At 42.1% G+C, this 22,465-nt stretch overlaps 1 protein-coding gene across 4 annotated transcripts; it reads left to right on the top strand.

The window, feature by feature from the left end:
• The first annotated feature begins 2,948 nt into the window (after positions 1–2,948).
• On the top strand, positions 2,949–20,836 carry LOC128019457 (uncharacterized). 4 transcript variants are annotated; one of them, XM_052605451.1, is made up of 7 exons: positions 2,949–3,120; positions 6,515–6,628; positions 7,359–7,500; positions 15,716–15,769; positions 17,614–17,913; positions 18,179–18,445; positions 20,544–20,836. In XM_052605451.1, exons 3-7 carry the CDS (start codon positions 7,431–7,433, stop codon positions 20,549–20,551), a joined length of 699 nt encoding a protein of 232 aa, XP_052461411.1. In that variant the 5' UTR covers positions 2,949–3,120; positions 6,515–6,628; positions 7,359–7,430; the 3' UTR covers positions 20,552–20,836. The 4 variants fall into 4 exon arrangements, with proteins under 4 accessions (XP_052461411.1, XP_052461410.1, XP_052461408.1 ...); XM_052605448.1 differs by having other exon boundaries at positions 2,955–3,120; positions 20,552–20,836; XM_052605450.1 differs by lacking the exon at positions 6,515–6,628 and having other exon boundaries at positions 2,954–3,120; positions 20,552–20,836.
• The last annotated feature ends 1,629 nt before the right edge of the window (positions 20,837–22,465 follow it).

Raw genomic sequence — 22,465 nt, 5'->3', positions numbered from 1 at the left:
TCCCATGAATGTGGTATGGAAATAAGGTTCAAATTTATCCACTTTGGAGAGCGTTTTCAAAAAGCTCAGTTTTCCTTGATTAAAACGCCATCTCAGTGTGGATGGAAGGCCAAAACGGAGAGAAAAAGATGCATTTTCAAACGAAAATGTATTAGTGTGGACATGGCCAAAGTGGATAAATTTGAAAAGGCAGATTTTGCAATGTAGTGTAGACTGTGAAAATGGAGGCTTTTGAAAATGATGACGCAAGTTTAGTCATGTGACACATATTATAAAAATAGATATCTTTGTTTATACTGGTAGTGTGCTCGTTATGTGCTATGCACTAACAAAGTATAGCTATACATGTGTTACTTTGTACACTCTTCATATCACAGTCCTTCAAAGATGAAAGTGAATTTACTCGCAATCGATATTTGAGGCAAACAGACATACAATCAGGAGTTTGTGCGACCTGGATGCGCCAGTGAATGGTAAGAACAGGGGCAGAAATCGCTCAGGGCCCACACCAGAATGTTCTGGGTACTGGCGAACCTCATCAACTACCCAGATGATGCCGTGGTCAGAGCACAGTCACAGAGCGAATTCCGCCAACTTTGTTGAGTGGACACGGGAAATGGATCTCCGTTCTCCGCTGGTTTCCAGGAGGTTACGGCCCATGCCACTTCTTACCCAGAGCCCTCCCCGTGGTATGGAGCATAAGCCCAAGCCCACTGATGATGGAGAGCCATTTCCTGCAGCGATCCGCAAGCCAGAGCCAAGCAACTGAGCAGAGGATCTCCCCGGAAGTTGAGCTCAACCCATCTGACCGGGTGCCAAATCCGACTAAAGAGCACACCACAAGGGAGAAAGCCATTGATGATGTGAGAGCGGAGAGAAGCTCTGCCCCTGCATCATGACTGAGGTTGAGCTGAGTATGGCGCAGAGTTTGTGCAAAAAACTAGAAAGGGGATCTAATAAACTTGGAATCCGAACTGGAGATCGCACTGCCCCCTCTCCTCTCTCACTCATCTCTGCTGGTCCTGTCCAGCCCTCCTTTGTCCTTGGTTCCCTCATTCAGCCCTAAGGGGGCTTCGGTCCTCCAGTGCCTGCTCCTTGAAAATGCACACCCTCCCACCCGCTCCTGCCTCCTCCACCGCTGTCCTCTGGCAGCCCCTCTGCTCGCCCTCAGCACACCATCATTGCAGTGCGAGTCCCACGGGACTGCCATCCTCCAGTGTCACCAGGGTCAGAGTATCCCTCACCTCCGCCTTCAACCTTAGAGGCCTGGACTCTGCCTCAGCCTGTAGACCCAGTGGCTCCACCTTAACTCCTAGCTCCCTTGGTTCCACCTTCACCTGTTGATCCATCAGCTCCACCGGGCTCACTCGTCCCTCTGTCTCTGCCATTGACTCCTCTCCTCTGGCTGCGCCTCGTCACTCTGTCCCACCAGCTCTGTTGGGCTCCTTCCTCCCACCAGTACCACCTTGATCCTCAGCAGAGAGTGGAGTGGAGCGGTGGGATTTTGACTGGAGCGAGGACCGGATTTTTTAAAAGTTGGGGCGTCATGGTTTTCACTATCTCCAAGAGCGCTCTCCACCACCATTCCTTTAAGAATACAATTCATGCCAACAGCCCATAATATAACTGGATATTAAGCAAGAAATCACACGTAAATCACAAGCATGATTTAAACATGTGGGCTACTACAACATTTAATTATTCACACACAATCACTCTCTGAATAATGCATTTAAACAAATGTAATTTTGAAGTGCTACTTCATCTGTATCCGATTTTGAATGAGCAGAAATCTGTAGAAGTAATGCAACAATCCGTAGATAAAATAACTGACAGAAACTTTTCATCACAAACAAAATTTGCATGGCAAAAAGCAGCAATTATACCTTTTAATGCTGACATGTGTTATTTGTTAAGAGGTAGTCCAGCTGGACTCCTCCTGCTCCAAGCCCCTCCCATCTCCATGCTGGCTCCGCCTTCCATCTTCTCCTCTCTGTTTCCTCCATCCATCATCTCCCCTTTGGTCTCCTCCTGTCGTCCTCCTCCGGAACCTCCTCCTTATTTCCAACCTGTTTCTCCCCTTCAGTTGTTTCTATGGTGTGAGGACGTAACTTCGGGGGGATGGGCAGGATGTTTCCTTATTTACTCATCATCCTGTGTTTAAAAGCCCCAGTCCTTTGTCAGGTCTACCAGCTCAGTTTGTGTGTAATTAAGCATGAAGTAACAATTAATGGTAATTTTTTTTTCTACATATAAATAAAACCTAATGAACAATACTAATGAACATTAAACTATAGTAATTATTCCTGTAAAAGTACTGTTAGTGCATGATACCTAATGTTAACTAAATTAACCTTTTTGTGTAGTATGTGTATATTTTTTCAAATGATGACACGAAATGGGAGGTTGTCACATTTATCTCATTTTAGGGTGTATATTTGCTCCTAAACTAATGTAATACACACACACACACAACATAATGAACTGACTAAAAGGTCAAGTCTGCGTTCCACACATACTTTTCAAACTGGACTGGGGCTGAGCACCTCGAGTTTTATTTTAACCTCCAGAGACATGAAGACATGCTGCTATTCCAGCATCTGCATTACTGTCACACCTCTGCATCATCGCCTTTCATCATCCCAGCGCTCACAGACCTGACTCATAGATCATGAAAAAATGCATTTGTAGATCTCACATTGAGGATAGACACACACCTGCTGACGCCAGTCTGAAAGCCTACCACTGCTCTTTCTTTTAACCAGGAGGTGAGCTGGTGTCAAGGCGTTTGTATTGATTGCTCTCTTATGTCACTGTTGGACCTGGTCATTTCTGACGCAACTGCAATGACGGCCATAATCCCCCCATGGTCAGTCTGAGTGACCTAGACAAACAGAAACGGGGTAGGAGGGAGAGCTAAAAACTGTGTGATGTTTACCAACTGATAGCGTACAAGCCTACATTCCTCTGATTAAGATAACAGCAGAGCTCTGGGAAGCAGAAGGGGACAGGAAATACAGTGCATTCAGAAAATAATACCATAGAATAATTTTCACATTTTGCTTTGTTCCAGCCTTTAAAATGCTAAAATCATGAGCTGATGAGTCCAAAATGTGTAGTGTAAGTACCGTTTTTATTTTCTTTATATCGTTCTACATTCCATATTCCATAATTACAAAGCAAAACATGATTTGTGATAACTTGCAATTTCTTAAAAATAATTAATTGTTTTTTGGGGAGTATTATAGGGAATTACTTCCATTGTGCATTGCAGATCCTTTCAAACTTTGTCAGCCATTCTCTTACGAAAAATAAGTGTATTCAAGTGTGCTATTAGTATACTTCTTTTTAACTTTAAACAGGAAAGTATGCTTTTAGTTGACTTTTTATGTACTTCTCAGAAATGGGCTTTATTTACTCCTCAGAAATATATTTAAAATGTCATTTAAGTATACTTGACCTTCACTTAGAAAAACTCTAAATATGTTTGAGCTATACCAGAGACAGTTTATAAGAGACATGCCACTTTCTCAATCCTCAATAAAACTATATAAAGAAAACCCATAACAGCAAAGATGGCGGTTGTGTGCACATGTCCCGCCCCTCCCGCTGGAAAGCCAATCAAATGCTTTTAACAGTCAAGCCGGGAAACACTTAAGCCTATCGTCTGGTTCCACTGACGTATGCGCACAGTTGAGGAACCCTTGCGCATGCGTAGTAAAGGTATAACCTGTGGGGAAAAAGGCGTTTTAAACCTTATTTTGGGGCAAAGTCATCCAAATTTTTCAGCGATTTTTATTATATTTCACTGCTGTTTCTATACATATTTTTTATATTTATATTATAATACATAATTCATTTAGATAGGAGCCTGGTCTTGTTATTCTGAAATAGCTGCCTGGAGGCGTTGCCAAGATGGTGGCCGAGTGGCATGACTTGCCTGAAAGGACTTTGGCTATGCTCCTAAAATCTGTGTTTTCATTATTATATGGTAGAGGGCGCTAGTACACATCTACTGCACTGATTTTCCAAAAAAACACAAGTGAAGAAGAAAAAAGAAACAACAGATACTTACACATGTAACATGATTATCTGACATGAAACAGCATCAAAACTGTAACGTTTTGGAATAAAATGACCGATGAAGAGGTAATAATTACAGTCAAGCTTTCTTTATTTTCTTTATTTTTTTATGAAACTTACCCACATTAAAGTGTTAAAAAAAGAATGCATGAAGCTAGAATAAAAAAAAAAATATGTTTTTGTTTACAAGCAGCCTGTTCTTTCTTTGGATGTTTTGTATGTTGAGATATTCACACAACAAAATATATACAAATAGGAACATAGTAGTATACTTAAAGTATGATTTAAAGTTCACGTAAAGAAAAATTATGAGTATACTTGCAGTATAAAACTACTAGTAGTTTACTGAGACTATATACTTCAAAGTGTACAAAGTATTTAATTATTTAACTATCAGTAAACCTATAAGTTCACTTTTAGTATAATTGCACTACAAACTACAAACATAGAGGTAAACTAGTTGTGTACTCAAAGTTTGCTACTGTTATACATAAAGTATACTTAAAAGTATACTTTTATATACTAGAAAGTGGGCCAATTTAGTCCCAAGGAGTATTGAAACAGTACAAGTATATTACTAGAACTGTGATCGTTGTATACTTGCTATATAAAGTATACTTAAAAATATACTTGAACTTTACTTAATTATACTTAGTAAAATAAACTTGAAGTATACTACTTTTTGGTAAGGGTCTCTTCAGAGATGTTTGATTGGGCTTATAAACCCAGACTCTGGCTGGCTCACTGAAGGGCATTCACAGAGAGTTGTCCCAAACCACTCTTTCATTGTCTTGGCTGTTTAGGATCATTGGAGCTGAGCTTATGCCACCATCATGCTTCACCATTGGGAAGGTGTTGTGCTGAATGAGGGGATGAATGTAAAGCCCAGATTGGTGATGGTTGAACTTATACAAATTTCAATGTTTTTAGCAACTCCGCACATACTCTTTGTAGCTTAATTAGAGTGACCATACGGCTTTTGTTCACATCTCTTTTGATAGGTGTGTCCACACTTGGCTGGTTGGTTCAATTAAAGTGATAGTTCACTCTCAAATTAAATGTTGATATGTTTTAGCTTACCTCAAGAACATCCAAGATGTAGGTTTCTTTGTTTCCTCAGTATTTCCCATTTTGATATTTTAGGTCAAACCGTTCTTGTCTGTGACTCATATAATGGAGATCTATGGTCACCACCTCAAAGAGCATGCACAGAGGAGTCAAAATTAAACAATTCCCCATCATAAGTACACAATGATGACCTAAGACACGAAACGAGCGGTTAGTGTAAGAAAACGAACAGTATTTATATCATTTTTACCTCTTGTACACAACCACGTCCAACTGATCTGAGGGCACGAGTGCTTCCTGATGTGACGTGTGCGCGCGCGATCTGGCTTTAGTCTGCGCAAGCGCGGAAAGCCCCGGATGTGATCTCTCGTGCATGTACATAACTCATTGTTTACCAAACGATACGCCACCAATCTGCACTGTTTGAAATATAATGCAGTAATTGTAATTAATTAATTTGTTTATAATGCACCCTATAATCATTAATCCCCCAGCATTTTGCACATTGTGTTTAGTTTGCCATGTATAAACTGGAGGCAAAGTCCAATGCCAGAGGGACCCAATGGCATGCTGTCAATAAAGTGAGTAATGTGTTGTATTTTTATTGACAGCATGCCATTGGGTCCCTCTGGCATTGGACGTCGCCTCCAGTTTATACGTGGCAAACTAAACACAACGTGCAAAACGCTGCGTCTCAACAGTGGAGAAAACTCAGGATCTTCAGTCAGGCAGGTGTGTGATGCGATACTGTCAGTGTCCTCGTTGTCGTCTTGTAGTTGTTCCATTCGTGAAAACATATGCTCTCCACTTCTGTTGGCATCTCACAATACTTGCTACTAAAACACCACCAGTTTTGAAGAGATCTCTGTCTCTCTGAGGCTTGAAGACGTGCTGCTGCAGCGGATCGCTCCTGAATACTTGGTCTGTGTATTCTGGTTCAAATAAATATGGTTGTGAAAAAATTTTAACGTTGTCTATGGATATATTGAAATTGTCTTCCATTGAAATTTCCTGTACATCTAAATATGTTTAGATCTTCACAGTGAAAGGTAATACTTCTGAAATCTGTGTAAACCATAGACAGTAAGTGTAAACAATGAGTGACGTTCATGCACGAGAGATCATTTCCGGCACTTTCCGCGCTTGCGCAGACTAAAGCAAGAGCGCGCGCACACGTCACATCAGGAAGCACTCGCGCACTCAGATCAGTTGGACGTGGTTGTGTACAAGAGGTAAAAAGAGATATAAATACTGTTCGTTTTCTTAGTTCCTTAGTTTCCGCTAGTTTCGTGTCTTAGGTCATCAGTGTGTACTTATGATGGGGAATTATTTAATTTTGACTCCTCTGTGCTTGCTCTTTGAGGTGGTGACCTTAGACCTCCATTATGTGAGTCACAGACAAGAACGGTTGGACCAAAAATATCAAAATGGGAAATACTGAGGAAACAAAGACACCTACATCTTAGATGTCCTTGAGGTAAGCTAAAACATACCAAATTTAATTTGAGAGTGAACTATTCCTTTAAGACAAACTCTTGTGCAAATGCTCTGTACGTGCAGTTAATTTAAGTAAGTGTGAACGCTCCCATCTGAACTTTGGTGGTCAAAAATAAGTGGTCCGAGACCCACCTTTTCCATGTGCTATGGACAAAATCCTTAAACAGTTTTGACTCATTTACACATTTTTACACTTACATACATACACTCTGCAGAGTTTTTCAGCACCATACACACGTTTATTTAGCTGAGCACACAGCAGTTCTATTCACTAAGCTGTGTCTCAAAATATACATCATAACATGTATATACTTACATCATATCCTTTTGACATTTGTTTTGCCAAAAATGACCAGTAAGCAAACCATTATCTATTAATAAAATGTGAAAAGTTAAAATGTTTTTAACTTTCTGAATGCACTCTAAATTAAACTGATCAAAATTGCAATTTCCTCTTTCTTTACAATCATCAATTACGTTAGTTGCATCATTCTGTCAGGTAGATAAAACAACAAAATTAACCAACAAAATCACCATCGGCACATCACACACTGCCAAACTGCAATCTTCTCACTCGAAGAAAATGCTCTCACATTACAGCTGTGGTTAACAAGACAGGAAGTCAAGTATTTTCGTGAGGGATAGATTATGTACTGATAAAAATTATACAAATATACATATGAAATTGTATATCATCTTTACTTTTAAAGGAAACAATAGGTAGGAGAACACAAATATCAGGGAACGGATACATTTAAAGGTGAAAGAAGAGAAATTCAGTGATGGTGAATAATAAGACATTGATGGTGGTCGTCCTCCTAAACATCTTTTTGACAGGAAGTCAAACAAAAGGTTGGTTTAGAAAATGTTTTAGAAATATGAGATAATGTGCTTGTTAATGTTTATTACCTAATGATCAACAGATCTTTATTTAATGTAAATGTTAATGCTTTCAAATGTCAATGAACTTTTAATTCATAGGATCATGCACTTTTTGAAAATCTTCAAATGATTTTGACAAATGGTTAACATAAAAGCTGAATTAATAAATCATTATCAAACATTATACAATGCTTAACAGATCATTAGTTAATCCTTAAAAATTATTAAACTTTAAATTCATATGATCATGCACTTTTTAGAAAAATCCAACAAATGACTTTAACTAAAATTATACGATTAAAAGCTAGTTTGTTAATGTACTTTTGAATGATAACAAATGTTATTAAACGTCAGTTCGTATATTACCCAATGCTCTTTTTATATTTAGAAATGTGAAAAAATTTTGTTAGCACCCCACAAACTAATCATGTTAACATACAATTCATTAACTCATAATCACAGTCTCTAAAGGTCGTATATTTGGTTATTATTTGTTGTGTAGATTTAACAAATCATTCACTGATTATTATTTCTTCATGTTTTTGCTTTACACAATCTAAAAAAAAAAAAAACTTAAAAAAATGTTTATTAATGTTTACTAATCATTTAGTATATTTATGTGCATTGGACTTTTAGCTGCTGTAACAGCGTTTGTGTAAAGAGTGGTTATGAAATAATTATCTGTTAAAGGGATAGTTCACTCTCAAATTAAATTTTGGTATGTTTTAGCTTACCTCAAGGACATCTAAGATGTAGGTGTCTTTGTTTTCTCAGTATTTCCCATTTTGATATTTTTAGGTCAAACCGTTCTTGTCTGTGACTCATATAAGGGAGGTCTATGGTCAACACCTCAAAGAGCATGCACAGAGGAGTCAAAATTAAACAATTCCCCATCATAAGTACACACTGATGACCTAAGACACGAAACGTCTCGGTTAAGTCTGTAACCTCGGTTCCCCGAGAAGGGAACGAGACGATGCGTCGATAACGCTTTGGGAACGCATTCTGCGTGAGTGCGTCTGAAGCATCCATGTCAACTAGTCCAATGGCGAGAGTGAGCGTCAGGAGTGACGTCACGACCAGGAATTGATAAAAACCCCAACCGGAGCAACCGGTGTTAGCTTCGACAGTGCCGAAGCAAGTCGATCACAGGAACGAAGGAAGTATGGCAGGGAGACGCATCGTCTCGTTCCCTTCTCGGGGAACCGAGGTTACAGACGTAACCGAGACGTTCCCCATCGAGGGAGAGACGATGCGTCGATAACGCTTTGGGAACGAGAATACCCAAACCGCCATATTACAAGTGCCTGAGTGTCAGACAGAAAACCCAAAGCCTCTAGAATTAAAAACCTGAGACCCGGGAGTAGCGTCCAGGTCTAGGCTATAAAACCTGACGAATGTGAGTGGCGAGGAACAGCCTGCCGCATCACAAACATCCTGAAGAGAGGCCCCAGATAATAAGGCTCTAGAGGCCACCATACTCCTAGTAGAATGAGCTCTGACCCCCAAAGGGCACGGTAGGTCAGAAGACTCATAGGCAAGAAGGATAGCCCCAACTATCCACTTACTAAGTGTCTGTTTAGTGGCAGGAAGACCTATCTTAGGTGACCCGAAACAAACAAACAGCTGATCGGATTTCCGAAAAGAAGAAGTCCGATGAACATAAGTGCCCAATGCTCGCACCGGGCACAAGAGGTTAGACTTTTCCTGGTCCGATGATGCAAACGGGGGAGGACAGAAAGCCTGCAGAACAATAGGTCTCGGAACAACGGTCGGTACCTTAGGGACGTATCCCTGCTTCGGGTAGAGAAATGCTTTGACCATCCCAGGTGCAAATTCAAGGCAGGTGGGAGAAACCGAGAGAGCCTGAAGGTCTCCGACTCTTTTAAGGGACGAAATAGCAAGGAGAAAAGTAGTCTTAAATGAAAGAAACTTCTCAGAGACCGAATCTAGGGGTTCAAACGGAGCCCTAGAAAGGCCTTCTAAAACTATAGCCAGGTCCCAGGCCGGCAATCTAGAACGAGTTGCAGGTCTCAGCCTCAAGGTGCCACGAAGGAAACGAGAGATAAGAGGGTCTCGACCCAGAGATGCACCACCCACTGGGGCATGGAAAGCCGAGATGGCCGCCACGTAAACTTTTAAGGTGGATGGACATAGACCAGAAGCGAAGTGGTCTTGTAAAAACTCAAGAACTGAGCCAACAGAGCAGTGGACGGGGTCACACTGATGTTGGTAACACCAAGAAGAAAAAACATTCCATTTGAGTCTATAAAGTTTCCTCGTAGCTGGAGCTCTGGAGCTAAGAATGGTCTCCACAACCTCAGTTGAGAGACCACTCTCTATGAGTTGCGCCCCCTCAGAGGCCACACCCAAAGCTTCCAAATCTCTGGCCGGGGGTGAAATATAGTGCCCCCGGCCTGAGATAGAAGGTCTTTCCTGATCGGGATCTCCAAGGGAGAACCGTCGAGGAGATGAATCAGGTCCGCAAACCAGATTCGACTCGGCCAGTGTGGAGCTACGAGAAGTAGACTTACTCCGTCCTGGCGGACTCTCTCCAGAACTCCTGGGAGCAGAGCAACAGGGGGAAAGGCGTACAGACGTAGCCTCGGCCACGTCTGTACCATAGCGTCCAACCCCAGGGGGGCTGGATGAGTAAGGGAGAACCATAGTGGACAGTGCGTCGTGTACTGAGAAGCAAACAGATCCACTTTTGCCATAACTTTCCCATATGAGCTCCACCACCTCCGGGTGAAGCCTCCATTCCCCTGGCCTCAGCACCTGCCTCGACAGGGTGTCTGCTCCAATATTCTGAGTCCCTGGTATATACATCGCCCTCAGAGAGCGTAATTTCCCCAGAGACCACAGGAGGATCTGGTGCGCTAATTTGCAGAGAGGGCGCGAGCGCAGACCCCCCTGACGGTTGATGTAAGAGACCACCGATGTATTGTCTGTGCGGACCAGCACATGATGGTCCCTCAGGTCTGGCAGGAAGTGCCTCAAAGCTTTGAAGACAGCCATCATCTCCAGGCAGTTGATGTGCCAAGAGTGATGATGGCTCTCCCACAGACCCTGAGCTGAGCGGCCTTCCATTACCGCTCCCCAGCCGGTAAGGGAAGCATCTGTCGAGATGGTAACCCGATGACAAAGAGCTCCCAATACTGGACCCTGGGACAGGAACCAGTGTTCTCTCCATATGACCAAGGCGCGGAGACACCGCCGCGTGATCTTGATCGTACGAAGTGGGTTTCCCCTCGGGGAGAACCCTCTGGTCCTGAGCCACCACTGTAAAGGTCTCATGCCCAGCAGGCCAAAGGGGATCACATTGGACGCTGCTGCCATGAGACCCAACAATCTCTCGAACTGTTTTACAGTGCGTGACTGGCCTAGCTTTAGCTCCGAAGTGGCTGCGAGGATGTTGGCTACACGAGCGGGCGAAAGAGAGGCTCGCATCGTGACCGAATCCCATACCACCCCAAGAAAAGTGGTCCTCTGTAATGGAGATAGCACACTCTTCTTGGTATTGAGCCTCAAACCCAACTTTTGCATATGAGCGAGGACGACATCTCGATGCCGAACCGCCAACTGTTCTGATTCCGCTAAAATCAACCAGTCGTCCAGGTAATTCAGAATACGTATGCCCTGCAGCCTGAGCGGGGCCAGAGCTGCATCTACGCATTCCATGACCAGAGCCTGCTCGGGATGCACTACTGTGAGCAACACCCCGTTGTAGCGTGGGGGACGAGAACCGAACTGGATTCTGTAACCCTTCTCTACTATCTGCAGGACCCATTGAGATATATTCGGCAGACTTTTCCATTCTGTCAGACATTCTACTAAGGGAACCAGCCTCTCGAGGCTGGCCTCTGGTGTATTTTGAACAGCTAGTTCGGGGACCTGAAGCCGAAGCGCAGGAACCACCCGAGCTAACTGCTCTTGGACCCCCCTCAGAGGGAGCGAGCCTGACGCAGCGTCTGGGAGACACAGCGCCAGAGACCTGCTGGAGACCGCTGCGCCCCGAGGCACCAAGGGTGGCGGGGTTGGCAGGACGGCCCCGTGAGAGCACCGAGACCGGACGGGCACCGTATACTGAGGTGTACACCGCACCGTCTCGATTGGGGCTGCCCTCACAGGTCTGACCCATTTGGCGTCAGGACCTTTTCTTCTGAGCCGAAGCTTTCTTAGCGAGAAGAACGGTCCTCAGATCCGGCTTCTGCTTAGATTGCTTTGGCTGTGAGTGCTGGCTCGGTCCCCGTGATTTTTGAGGAGGAGCGCGAGACGCAACACTCTCTTTTTGAAAAACACGATATGAGGAGCATGATGGCTGGGGCTGCTTTGCACGCCCAGAAGCATCAGGATTAGAACGGCGAGGGAGAAAACTTTTAAAAGCTTCAGATTGCTTTTTATTTTCTTGAAATCTTTCAACCACTTCATTCACAGCATCACCAAACAGACCTTCATGAGAAATGGGAGCGTCTAAAAGAAAAGATCTATCTTTATCTTTAATATCTGAAAGATTAAGCCAAAGGTGTCTTTCTGTAGAAACCAAAGCAGCCATAGATCTACCAATAGCACGTGCTGTTTCTTTAGTCGCCCTGAGAGATAAATCCGTAGCCCGACGAAGTTCGCGAATTTCGTCACGGCTGACTCCCTCGCTGTTATCTAACTCCCCCAGCAGCTCAGCCTGATAAGCCTGAAGCAAAGCCATCGAGTGAAGGCAAGCTCCAGCCTGACCTGCTGCTGTGTAAGCTTTACCCACTAAATTAGATGTGATCTTTAAAGGCTTCGTGGGCAAAATCGGGTTCTTAATAGATGACGCTGAACCAGGGGAAAGATAGCTCGCGAGCGTCTGCTCCGCCCGGGGCATCGCCTCATAACCATTTTCTTTCAGCCCTCTTATATCAGAATAAATGCGCACTTGAGGGCTGAAAAGACGTGATGAATATGGCTTATTCCACGATCTAGACAGCTCACTGTGAAGATCAGGGAAAAAAGGGAGACCCCGTGATGTAGGCGATGTTTTAGAAGACAGAAAACGCTCGTCTAATTTGCTTTTAGGACGAGCGCTCTGTTTATCAGATGGCCAAGATATATGTAATTTATCTACAGCTCGTGTTAATACATCAACCAACTCCTCATATGCTGGGGAAAGAGATGGCGAATCCTCTTCCCCCCTGATTGTGTCACCTTCACTGCCCGTTACATCTAACTCCTCGGAGCTAGAGCAACGAAGCAATGGGCTCTCCCCCCGGGCGGAAGAAGCCGCGGGGCGGGCTTCCGACACCGGAGTTTGAGCTATGGATCTCCCAGGTAAGGGAGGAGAAAGAGCCCTCGGACCCGTCTCCAACCCCGCTGAGAGATCCATTTGCGAACCCCAGGAATGCATTCTCCGTTCTGCCTCGGCAGAAGCGGGTCCTGCACCCTGAGGAGCGCGAGGCTCGCCGCTCTTCTCATCAAAGAGTGACAAGCGGGAGCGGAGCATGTGAAGCGAAAGCTTCTCACAATGCGGGCAATCAGTCTCCTCGAAGGCTGATAACGCATGCTCCACTCCCAAACAAACTACACAAAGCTCGTGTGTATCCCCACCCGTTAAATAACGCGGGCAGGGAGAAGCACACGGTTTGAATAGTTGCTTAGCCATAGTATATAAACTTTGCACAAGACAACAGTAAATATGACAGACAGGTTTGACACAGATCGCTTGCTGAGGCACAGAAAAGCTAACACCGGTTGCTCCGGTTGGGGTTTTTATCAATTCCTGGTCGTGACGTCACTCCTGACGCTCACTCTCGCCATTGGACTAGTTGACATGGATGCTTCAGACGCACTCACGCAGAATGCGTCCCCAAAGCGTTATCGACGCATCGTCTCTCCCTCGATGGGGAACGAGCAGTTTGTGTAAGAAAACGAACAGTATTTATATCATTTTTACCTCTTGTACACAACCATGTCCAACTGATCTGAGTGCGCGAGTGCTTCCTGATGTGACGTGTGCGCGCTCTGGCTTTAGTCTGCGCAAGCGCGGAAAGCCCCGGATGTGATCTCTCGTGCATGTACATAACTCATTGTTTACCAAACGATACGCCACCAATCTGCACTGTTTGAAATATAATGCAGTAATTGTAATCAATCAATTTGTTTATAATGCACCCTATAATCATTGCGATTGTAGGGTGCATTATACCCTCTATTGACTCTATTGACAGCGTGCCATTGTGTCCCTCTGGCATTGGACGTCGCCTCCAGTTTATACATGGCAAACTAAACACAACATGCAAAACGCTGGGTCTCAACAGCGGAGAAAACTCAGTATCTTCAGTCAGGCAGGTGTGTGATGCGATACTGTCAATGTCCTCGTCGTCGTCTTGTTGTTCCATTCGTGAAAACATGTGCTCTCCACATCTGTCGGCATCTCACAACACCAATTTTGAAGAGATCTCTGTCTCTCTGAGGCTTGAAGACGTGCTGCTGCAGCGGATCGCTCCTGAATACTTGGTCTGTGTATTCTGGTTCAAATAAATATGGTTGTGAAAAAAATTCAACGTTGTCTATGGATATATTGAAGTCGTCTTCCATTGAAATTTCCTGTACATCTAAACATGTTTAGATCTTCACAGTAAAAGGTAAAACTTCCGAAATCTGTGTAAACCATAGACAGTAAGTGTAAACAATGAGTGACGTTCATGCACGAGAGATCATTTCCGGCACTTTCCGCGCTTGCGCAGACTAAAGCCAGAGCGCGCGCACACGTCACATCAGGAAGCACTCGCGCACTCAGATCAGTTGGACGTGGTTGTGTACAAGAGGTAAAAAGAGATATAAATACTTTTCGTTTTCTTAAGGCTGGTTCACACGGCAGGATAATTAGGCCGATTTTAGCCTCGATTTACCCCTTCCGACAATCTTAGGATGCTCCGATTATCGTAAAATAATCTGATAAAATATTCCTGCCGTGTGTGGTGTGTTAAGACTGCTCTCCTCTGCTCGGAAGAACGTCGGGACCGATCCGATCCCAAATCGGGGATATCCAACATGTTGGATTTATTTGGCCCGATTTCTTCTCGTGTATGGTGTCCCCCGAGGACAAACAATCACGCAGCCTGTGGACTGTGGCGTGTAGCCAATCAGAAAGCGAGATGACGAGGCGGTGAGGAAGTACCGGGAAACAAAATCAAAACAGCCGGCGTATATAATATAACAAATATGACAAATACAAATAAAGTCGATGGGCATAACTACATCCACAACTGCAGTACACCAGAGTACATGGAAACGAATATATGAACGTTTATTTCAATGGTAATTAATCTGTGTAGTGCGTAACAACATTTCTATGAGATAAAACAACAACTTACCTCCATATCATGATGTAGCAAGTATAGTCCATGCTCGCATTGTCTCCACCTCTTTGACCATCGCCTTTTCTTGTTTTTCTTATGTTTTTTTCCGTTAAAAACAAAGCACAAACTATGGCCACTGCATCCTCTTCGTCCACCATGATTGTTTCCTCTGAAGTCACGTTTGATCTCGAGGGATTTCGCGAGATTTCCCATCTGACCTGGGAATGCTCGGGAGTCAAATCGGTTCGTGTGTGATGTGTTGATATTGCCACACACTGAACGGACAAAACTGTTAGACCAGTGATTTTTTATCGCCGTGTGTGGGGTCTCTCAGGTTTGGAAAATTGGCCGACAATTCGTCGCGTGTGAACCAGGCCTTACACAGTGTGTACTTACGATGGGGAATTGTTTAATTTTGACTCCTCTGTGCTTGCTCTTTGAGGTGGTGACCATAGACATCGGTTGGACCTAAAAATATCAAAATGGGAAATACTGAGGAAACAGAGAAACCTACATCTTGGATGTCCTTGAAGTAAGATAAAACATACCAAAATTTAATTTGAGAGTGAACTATCCCTTTAAGCATTAGGTAATGTTTAATAAGTTTACAAGTATACATTAACAAGTACATTATCTTTTAAGCATGAAATAATGTTTGTTAATTGTATATAAATGAAAGTTATTATAAAGTGTTACCCTATAAATTTGCTAAATCTTCAATATCCCACACTTACATTAGATTGACCAAAGTTAACTGTACATCTTACTGGAGTGAATGATTGTGTTTCCATGTGCTGAGCCTCACATTAACCTGTTACTAACCCGCTGTGCCACTAACTGTCCTGTAGGAGAACAAGACACTGGATCACATCATAAAGATTCTGCACTTGATAAACTCACAGGTCAGACAACATACACTTTTATTCATTTATGTAAATACATTGCACTATTTCATGAATATGGTAAATATTATATAAATATACACACACACACACACACACACACACACACATATATATATATATATATATATTATACCAATGGTCAGTGAAAGTAAGTGCTTAACATTGTGAAAACATGAATTGTCAAACTATTTATAGAACTTTATATAATCACTGTGGCGAGTGGGGCGGGGCCGAGAGGCGTGGGAACGAGGAGTGAGGCCAGGTGTAGTGATTGGAGATGAGCTACACCTGAGCCCCACCGCTAGTATCGAGTCCCACGTAGGAGATGGAAGGATATAAAACTGGAGTGACGACCGTGAAGGACGAGAGAGGACCAGGCCTGGGACATTATTTTAATGTGTGTGCTTTTTATTTATGCGCACCAGTCGGCCGTGAGGGGCTGGTGCGCCGTTTTGTATTTATTTTGGATATTAAAGTGCTTTTTGATTGTGCGCCGGTTCCCGCCTCCTTCTTCCCGATGTATATGGAGTTTTAAATATTGTTACAGTGGTGCCGAAGCCCGGGAGAAGGAGGGACGCGCTGCTGAAGATCCCTCGCCGCTGTGGTGAATCCGCGGTGCCCTCGAGCTGGCGAGGTTTGTGCCGCCATGGACGCTCGAGGCGGTGGGCTGGAGCGAGTTGCCGGGGACGGGCGAGCTCGCTGCCGACCGCCCACGACAAGGAGGGGCGGCTGCCGTCCGTGAGGGAGCGGAGGAGTCGGCGCCGTTCGCCAGGGGGCCGGAGCCTGCCGCCTCCGTGACGGAATCCGGAGGGGCAGGGAACGGGGGACTCCTGCCGCTGCCCAAAATAGGAGGAGCCGTCGCCGTCCACCGGGCGGCGGAGGAGTGTCGTGCCGTCCGCCGAGGGCCGTCCAGTGCCACCGCCGGGCACCGCGGAGGAGATCACCCAGCCGGTGGAGGGCCGAGCAGCAGTGCGTCTGGGAACCGGATTTTTTTTTTTTTTTTTCCTCTCTCCCCTCTCTCGTCCCTGTCGCTCCTCCTTCCATCTCCTTTTCTCTCGCCTCGTCTGTCCTACCCCCAGGTTCCCGCAGGTCCCCGTGAGCGGTCTCCCCCGGAGGGAAGGGGGGAGGGGAGTAGAGCGCAGTCTCGGGAGTACCCCCCGGCCTGCGAGGGGCGATGGGGGTATGTGGCGAGTGGGGCGGGGCCGAGAGGCGTGGGAACGAGGAGTGAGGCCAGGTGTAGTGATTGGAGATGAGCTACACCTGAGCCCCACCGCTAGTATCGAGTCCCACGTAGGAGATGGAAGGATATAAAACTGGAGTGACGACCGTGAAGGACGAGAGAGGACCAGGCCTGGGACATTATTTTATGTTTTGGCTTTTATTTGTGCGCACCAGTCGTCCGCGAGGGGCTGGTGCGCCGTTTTGTATTTACTTTTGAATATTAAAATGAGTTTTGATTGTGCGCCGGTTCCCGCCTCCTTCTTCCCGATGTATATGGAGTTTTAAATATTACAGTAGTTACAATCACTATTTTACATTCATTCAATTCAACTAGCTGCTTTTCATGTGGAGGAATTTGTGCCTCTAATGCTTAAAAAAATTAACATTATATTGTAAACTGTATTGATGAAAAGTGCCAATTGTGTTATATCTATTGTCAAAGTAGAGCTGCTGTGTATGTCGTAACTATTTTAGGGGTTAAAGGAAAAGACGCATCGAAGGATAAAAGTTTAGTGTATAGTGAACAAAAACAATTAATCTAAACCAAAATTTTTCCCAAGATTTTACTCTAAATCAATATTTAATATATATATAATTTTTTTTTTTTTTTTTTTTTGCAGTTTCTCAAGAGCAGATCTTTATTTCAGGCAGCGATGTGACTTTACGGTGTGGCAATCTCACTTCTGTCAAATGGAATGAATTAATTTATATAAGCTGGAACATCAGCCTGCAGGACAAAAAATGTAGAGTTGGTGTGTCACCCAAGCTGGACGACACATGCAATGATGGAAAGAAGCTGGAAAACACCTCAGATGGAGTTTCTCTATTCATTCCCAAGATTTCAATTGAAGATGAAGGGCTTTACTTTTGTGATTTATCATATAAAGGAGGAAGCTATGCACTAAATGTGTCTGTAAGCGGTGAGTACAAACACAATTTATAGTAAAACTATTGAAAAAGCTGTGAAAATGTTTGTAGTTTACATAACAGGTTTACATAATAAGGCTAGGAGTAAAGCCACTAACTGATAACTTATTTCTAGCTGAGAACTTGAACATCTCTCAAACTTTCACCGTAGTAATAAACCAGTGCTGAATCCAGTTCACTGTACAAAACACATGTAAAGCTGAAATAAAGCAAATGGTGTTACTGATGAGTAAATTTAATTTAATTCTTTGTTTTTAGTTACCAATGTTTCAACCAAGCAGGACAGTGAAAACAATCAAAGGATTGCTGTCTGTAATTCCAAATATAAAATGAAAGCACCCACTCTTCATTGGGAACCTGCCGTGAACTTTTCCTCCAGTTCTGTAAAGAAGCTTGGGAGGTTTTTTATGCTGGAGAATAAAGTATATCTGCCAGAAGATCTCAACATTAGTGAGCTCACCTGTGTGGCCACATACACGTCTAAGTCCGGCTCTGTGCAGCACAAGAGCACACTTCTTCTTACAGGTGAGCACACTGTACATGAAAAGGTAATAAGAATTGTTTTCTTAACCCTTGTGGATTGTTCAGATTCACTACCCTTTCGGTATGTTCCGGATGAAAACATCCACTCAATTAAACTGCTGTAAAAATGTATCATATTCATTTTTTTTTTCACTTTTTTTTCATAAATCTGTTAATCAACTTCAGTCCTGATCAAAACTACCAAATGTTTTTTTTTTTTTTTTTTTTTATCCAAGATTTTAACTCTTTAATTGCCAAGTTCATAAATTATGTCACTGATTTGGGGGGAAAAACACACAAAATGACTTACATTCAATATAAAAGTAATTAAGGCTGGATTTTTTTTTTTTACTTTTTATAACAGTCTTGGGCATGTCAAAGATTAGTAGCAACATTGGCTTTGATGCATTTTTAGTTTTTGTGCAGCATTAGATTTAATCCTTTTCTTAATTAGTTGTTGGTGGCTGTTTTTGCCCCATTGACTTCCATTATAACGACATTTTTTGATTGCAAAGTCATGACATCATATAATCATGCATTCTTGATCGTTGGTGGTTTTCCCTGTTGGGAAGAGGTAACATTTGTTATTTTTACAGTTGATCACTAGGTGGGACCATTAACCCTTTAGATAGGCCTGTGCAAAAAAAGATTAGTTTCTGACTTGTAAATGAAGCTATATGGAGTATAACAGCATATTATATTTTGTGTGTATGTGTGTGTGTGTGTGTGAAAGAGAGAGAGAGAGTGTGTGAGAAAGACCTTTGCGCACTTACCTTGATGTACACGTCAGCTCTTAGAACTACATGGAGTTAACAAAAGTTTATTTATGCACCTGCTGCCTTTTAATGGTGGTGAAAGTATTCGGTTGTTAAGTGATGACGTAAGAAGCACTGTTTCAACTCGCTTCACTTGAGGATAAAACTTCAGCAGCCATTTATGAGCGCTGTTTATTCATATTGATAATTGGAGTAAACGCTTTCAAAAAATTTAAGAAAATATGTAAATCTAATGCTGCACAAAAACTAACAATGCATCAAAGCCAATCTTGTTACTAATCTTTGACATGCCCAAGACTGTGATGAAAGATAAAAAAATATCCAGTCAAGAACACTTTTTATATTGAAAATATGTAATTTTGTGTTTTTTTCCCAAATCAGTGAAATCATTTATGAACTTGGTAATTAAAGAGTTAAAATTTTTGAATTTTTTTTAACATTTGGTAGTTTTGATCAGGACTGAGGTTGATTAATAGATTTATCCCAAAACATTTTGAAAAAAATATTTATCTGATACATTTTTACAGCAGTTTGTAAGTGGATGTTTTCATCCACGAACATACCGAAAGGGTAGTGAATTTGCCCACAGTGTACCATTGAGTTTTTGAAAAATTTCAAAATATGGGTCAAAATAAGATTTGTCACCAAAAATAATTCCATTAGCTCAAACACAGAGAAAGTTGTGGCCAAAATAAGACTCAACCCCCTAGTGGACGAAAACGTCCCCAACAAAGCATAAGGGTTAAGTGGGTCTGTAGAGAATTCATGTTCCTCTCAAGCTCAGTCATGTTGGATGAGGACCACTAGTCAAAAGACATTAGATCTCTCCAAAGATGTTTGATTAGGTTCAAGTCCAGGGTCTGAATACTTGAATACTAAATTTGAAAAGTGATCACACATCTTGTTTTTGCTTTTTCTATCATGGAGTGTGGAGTGTTGACCGATGTTGAAAATAATAATGATAATAATTTAAAGCATATTTAGCATAAAGCTGCAACATAAAATTTGAAAAATATTCAAGGGTCTGAATACTTTTTGAATGTATGTAGCACTATCTATGGGGTTACTTACTTAAAGAAAAGGCACCAGCAGTATGAGGAATCCACTGCATGGAGGGTGCATGACAGGACATGTGCATTTGTCTTTGTCAAGCAGTGACACTTGGCAGCTTTAAGACCATAAAAAGTCAAAATCATCATTCCTAACTGCTTGTCACCATAAGCATTCTCGTTCTTTTTCTCTGTTGTTATTGCATATACAGGCTCTCACACACGTACACTTTTGTCCATTTTAATTTTGTTCTCCTTCTCCAACTATGTCTGGAGCCAAATAGGAATAACATTTTGTCTCAGAATGGAAGAAGAATGTTAAAATATGGACGATAAACAGGATGTGGACGACAAACGAAAAGAAAGTATATTGGAGGATGTACCTGAGAACTGCTAACATCATTTCAACACAGAGCATCTTAAGAATTAAAGCAAAAGCACCAAATAGTGCATTAAAACGTTTCCTTTATCCTCTTAATTAAATTTTTTTTGTCTGTAATGAAGATGCATTTACGTTGTTATTTGGCTTCTGAGTTAAAAAAATAAAGTCCAACATTTTGCTTGTGTTATTTTTCTTTTGTATAAATGCCATTAATAAAGTTTTAAGTGTGGCTTAAGCATCCAAAAGATTTTGGGGCAATTTTAAAACTAGCAGTTACAAGAAGATGAGTCACAAATGTCACAAAGTCCACAAACCTTTCTAAAAGAAAAAAAGAATGGAACTGTTCCAAAAACTACGGAGGTCTTCTCTTACCCTTTATTTATCAGTAATATGTTGTGATTTCATTATTTGCACTTATGTAATAAATTCCAAAGCCATTATTGTGTGTTTGCAAGAGAGAGCGAAAGAGAGATTACTTTATATCTGTTCAGACTGAGGTTCAGACTCACCAGCTCACCATCAGAACTTTAACATGTATTGATGACCTCTTTCATCCTTACATTTCAAACCCTGCACCCATTACACACTGTCATGGGAAAGCTGGATTCATTCATTCACTATATATATATATATATATATATTTTTTTACAGCATGTTATGTTAAATATTAAGATTTATCAAAGATATTACAAATAATTAAGTGTAAACATGCAAAATAAGATAAAAGACTGAATTATGAGTTACAAAATGCATACCATAGAAATGCAAATTAAAAAGTCTTGATTTTAATATATTTATCAGGAATGGTATTCCTGATTCACTGAGATCTGATAAACAGATCAAAGTTCAAGCTAATAAAACTGCAAGACTATTAATTAAAAAGTGACATATACACCTTGTAAATACAAAAGCCTAAAATAAGTAATGACTTAAAAAACAAAAACTTGTTAAAGAGAATATCAAGAAAAAAAAAGAAAAAAAAAAAAAAAAACATTATTATCACATTTTGTTGTTTGGCAACCTGAAATGAACACAGACACAGTTTTTGTCTTATCCAGCTGCTTTTACGTGCAACTTGTAACATCCAAGTTAAAGTTAAAACACTATCATGTCAGGAAGAAATAAAAGAACAGATTCACTGAGTTTGAAAAAGGATCACCTTCTTGTGTCAGTATTTTGTTGAATCACCTTCTGCTTTAAGTGCAGCCTTTAGTCTGCTGGGATTTGTCTCTGCCTCACATCTAGACTTTGCGATATTTCCCCACTCTTCTTTGCAGAACTGCTCAAGTTTAGTCCAATTTGATGGTAAGAGTTTGTGGACTGCAGCCTTCAACCACTGTCTGCTCAGGTTTGCTGTGTGCTTTGGGTCATTGTCATGTTGGAAGTTAAAATTTCTTCCCATTGTCAACTTTCTGGCGGAGGGAAGCAGATATTCCTCAAGAACTTGACAGTATTTTTCCCCATCCATTCTTCCTTCTATCCTGACCAGTGCGCCAGTCCCTGTTGCAGAGAAACACCCCAATAACAGGACATTAACACCTTCATAATTTACTGTAGAAATGCTGTTGTATAGATGCTGAGCTGTAGTATATTTCCACCAGACATATCATCTAGTGTTGAGGCCAAATAATAACATTTAGTCTCATCTGCCTCAGAATCTTCAAGGTGTGTTTTGGTAAAACTCAGTCTGACTCCATGTGGCCTTTCTTGAGAAGTGGCCTTTTCTTGCAACCCTCACATACAAGCCACTTTTGTGGAGAATCTGTGATATTGTTGTCAGATGCACACAATGACCACTCTTTAGCCTCTTACACAC

Source organism: Carassius gibelio, chromosome A9 (genome assembly GCF_023724105.1).
Source record: "Carassius gibelio isolate Cgi1373 ecotype wild population from Czech Republic chromosome A9, carGib1.2-hapl.c, whole genome shotgun sequence".
Lineage (NCBI taxonomy): Eukaryota > Metazoa > Chordata > Actinopteri > Cypriniformes > Cyprinidae > Carassius > Carassius gibelio.
The sequence above is the reverse complement of the archived record's forward strand: the minus strand, read 5'-3'. Positions and strand labels throughout refer to the sequence as shown.

What these genes read in the sequence shown, in the direction of transcription:
- LOC128019457 (XM_052605450.1), top strand. Translation starts at nt 7,431, where the DNA reads ATGGTGAATAATAAGACATTGATGGTGGTCGTCCTCCTAAACATCTTT. An exon ending in GACAGGAAGTCAAACAAAAG is followed by an intron (nt 7,501 to 15,715) that starts GTTGGTTTAGAA and finishes ACTGTCCTGTAG; the next exon opens with GAGAACAAGACACTGGATCA. An exon ending in ACTAAATGTGTCTGTAAGCG is followed by an intron (nt 17,914 to 18,178) that starts GTGAGTACAAAC and finishes CTTTGTTTTTAG; the next exon opens with TTACCAATGTTTCAACCAAG.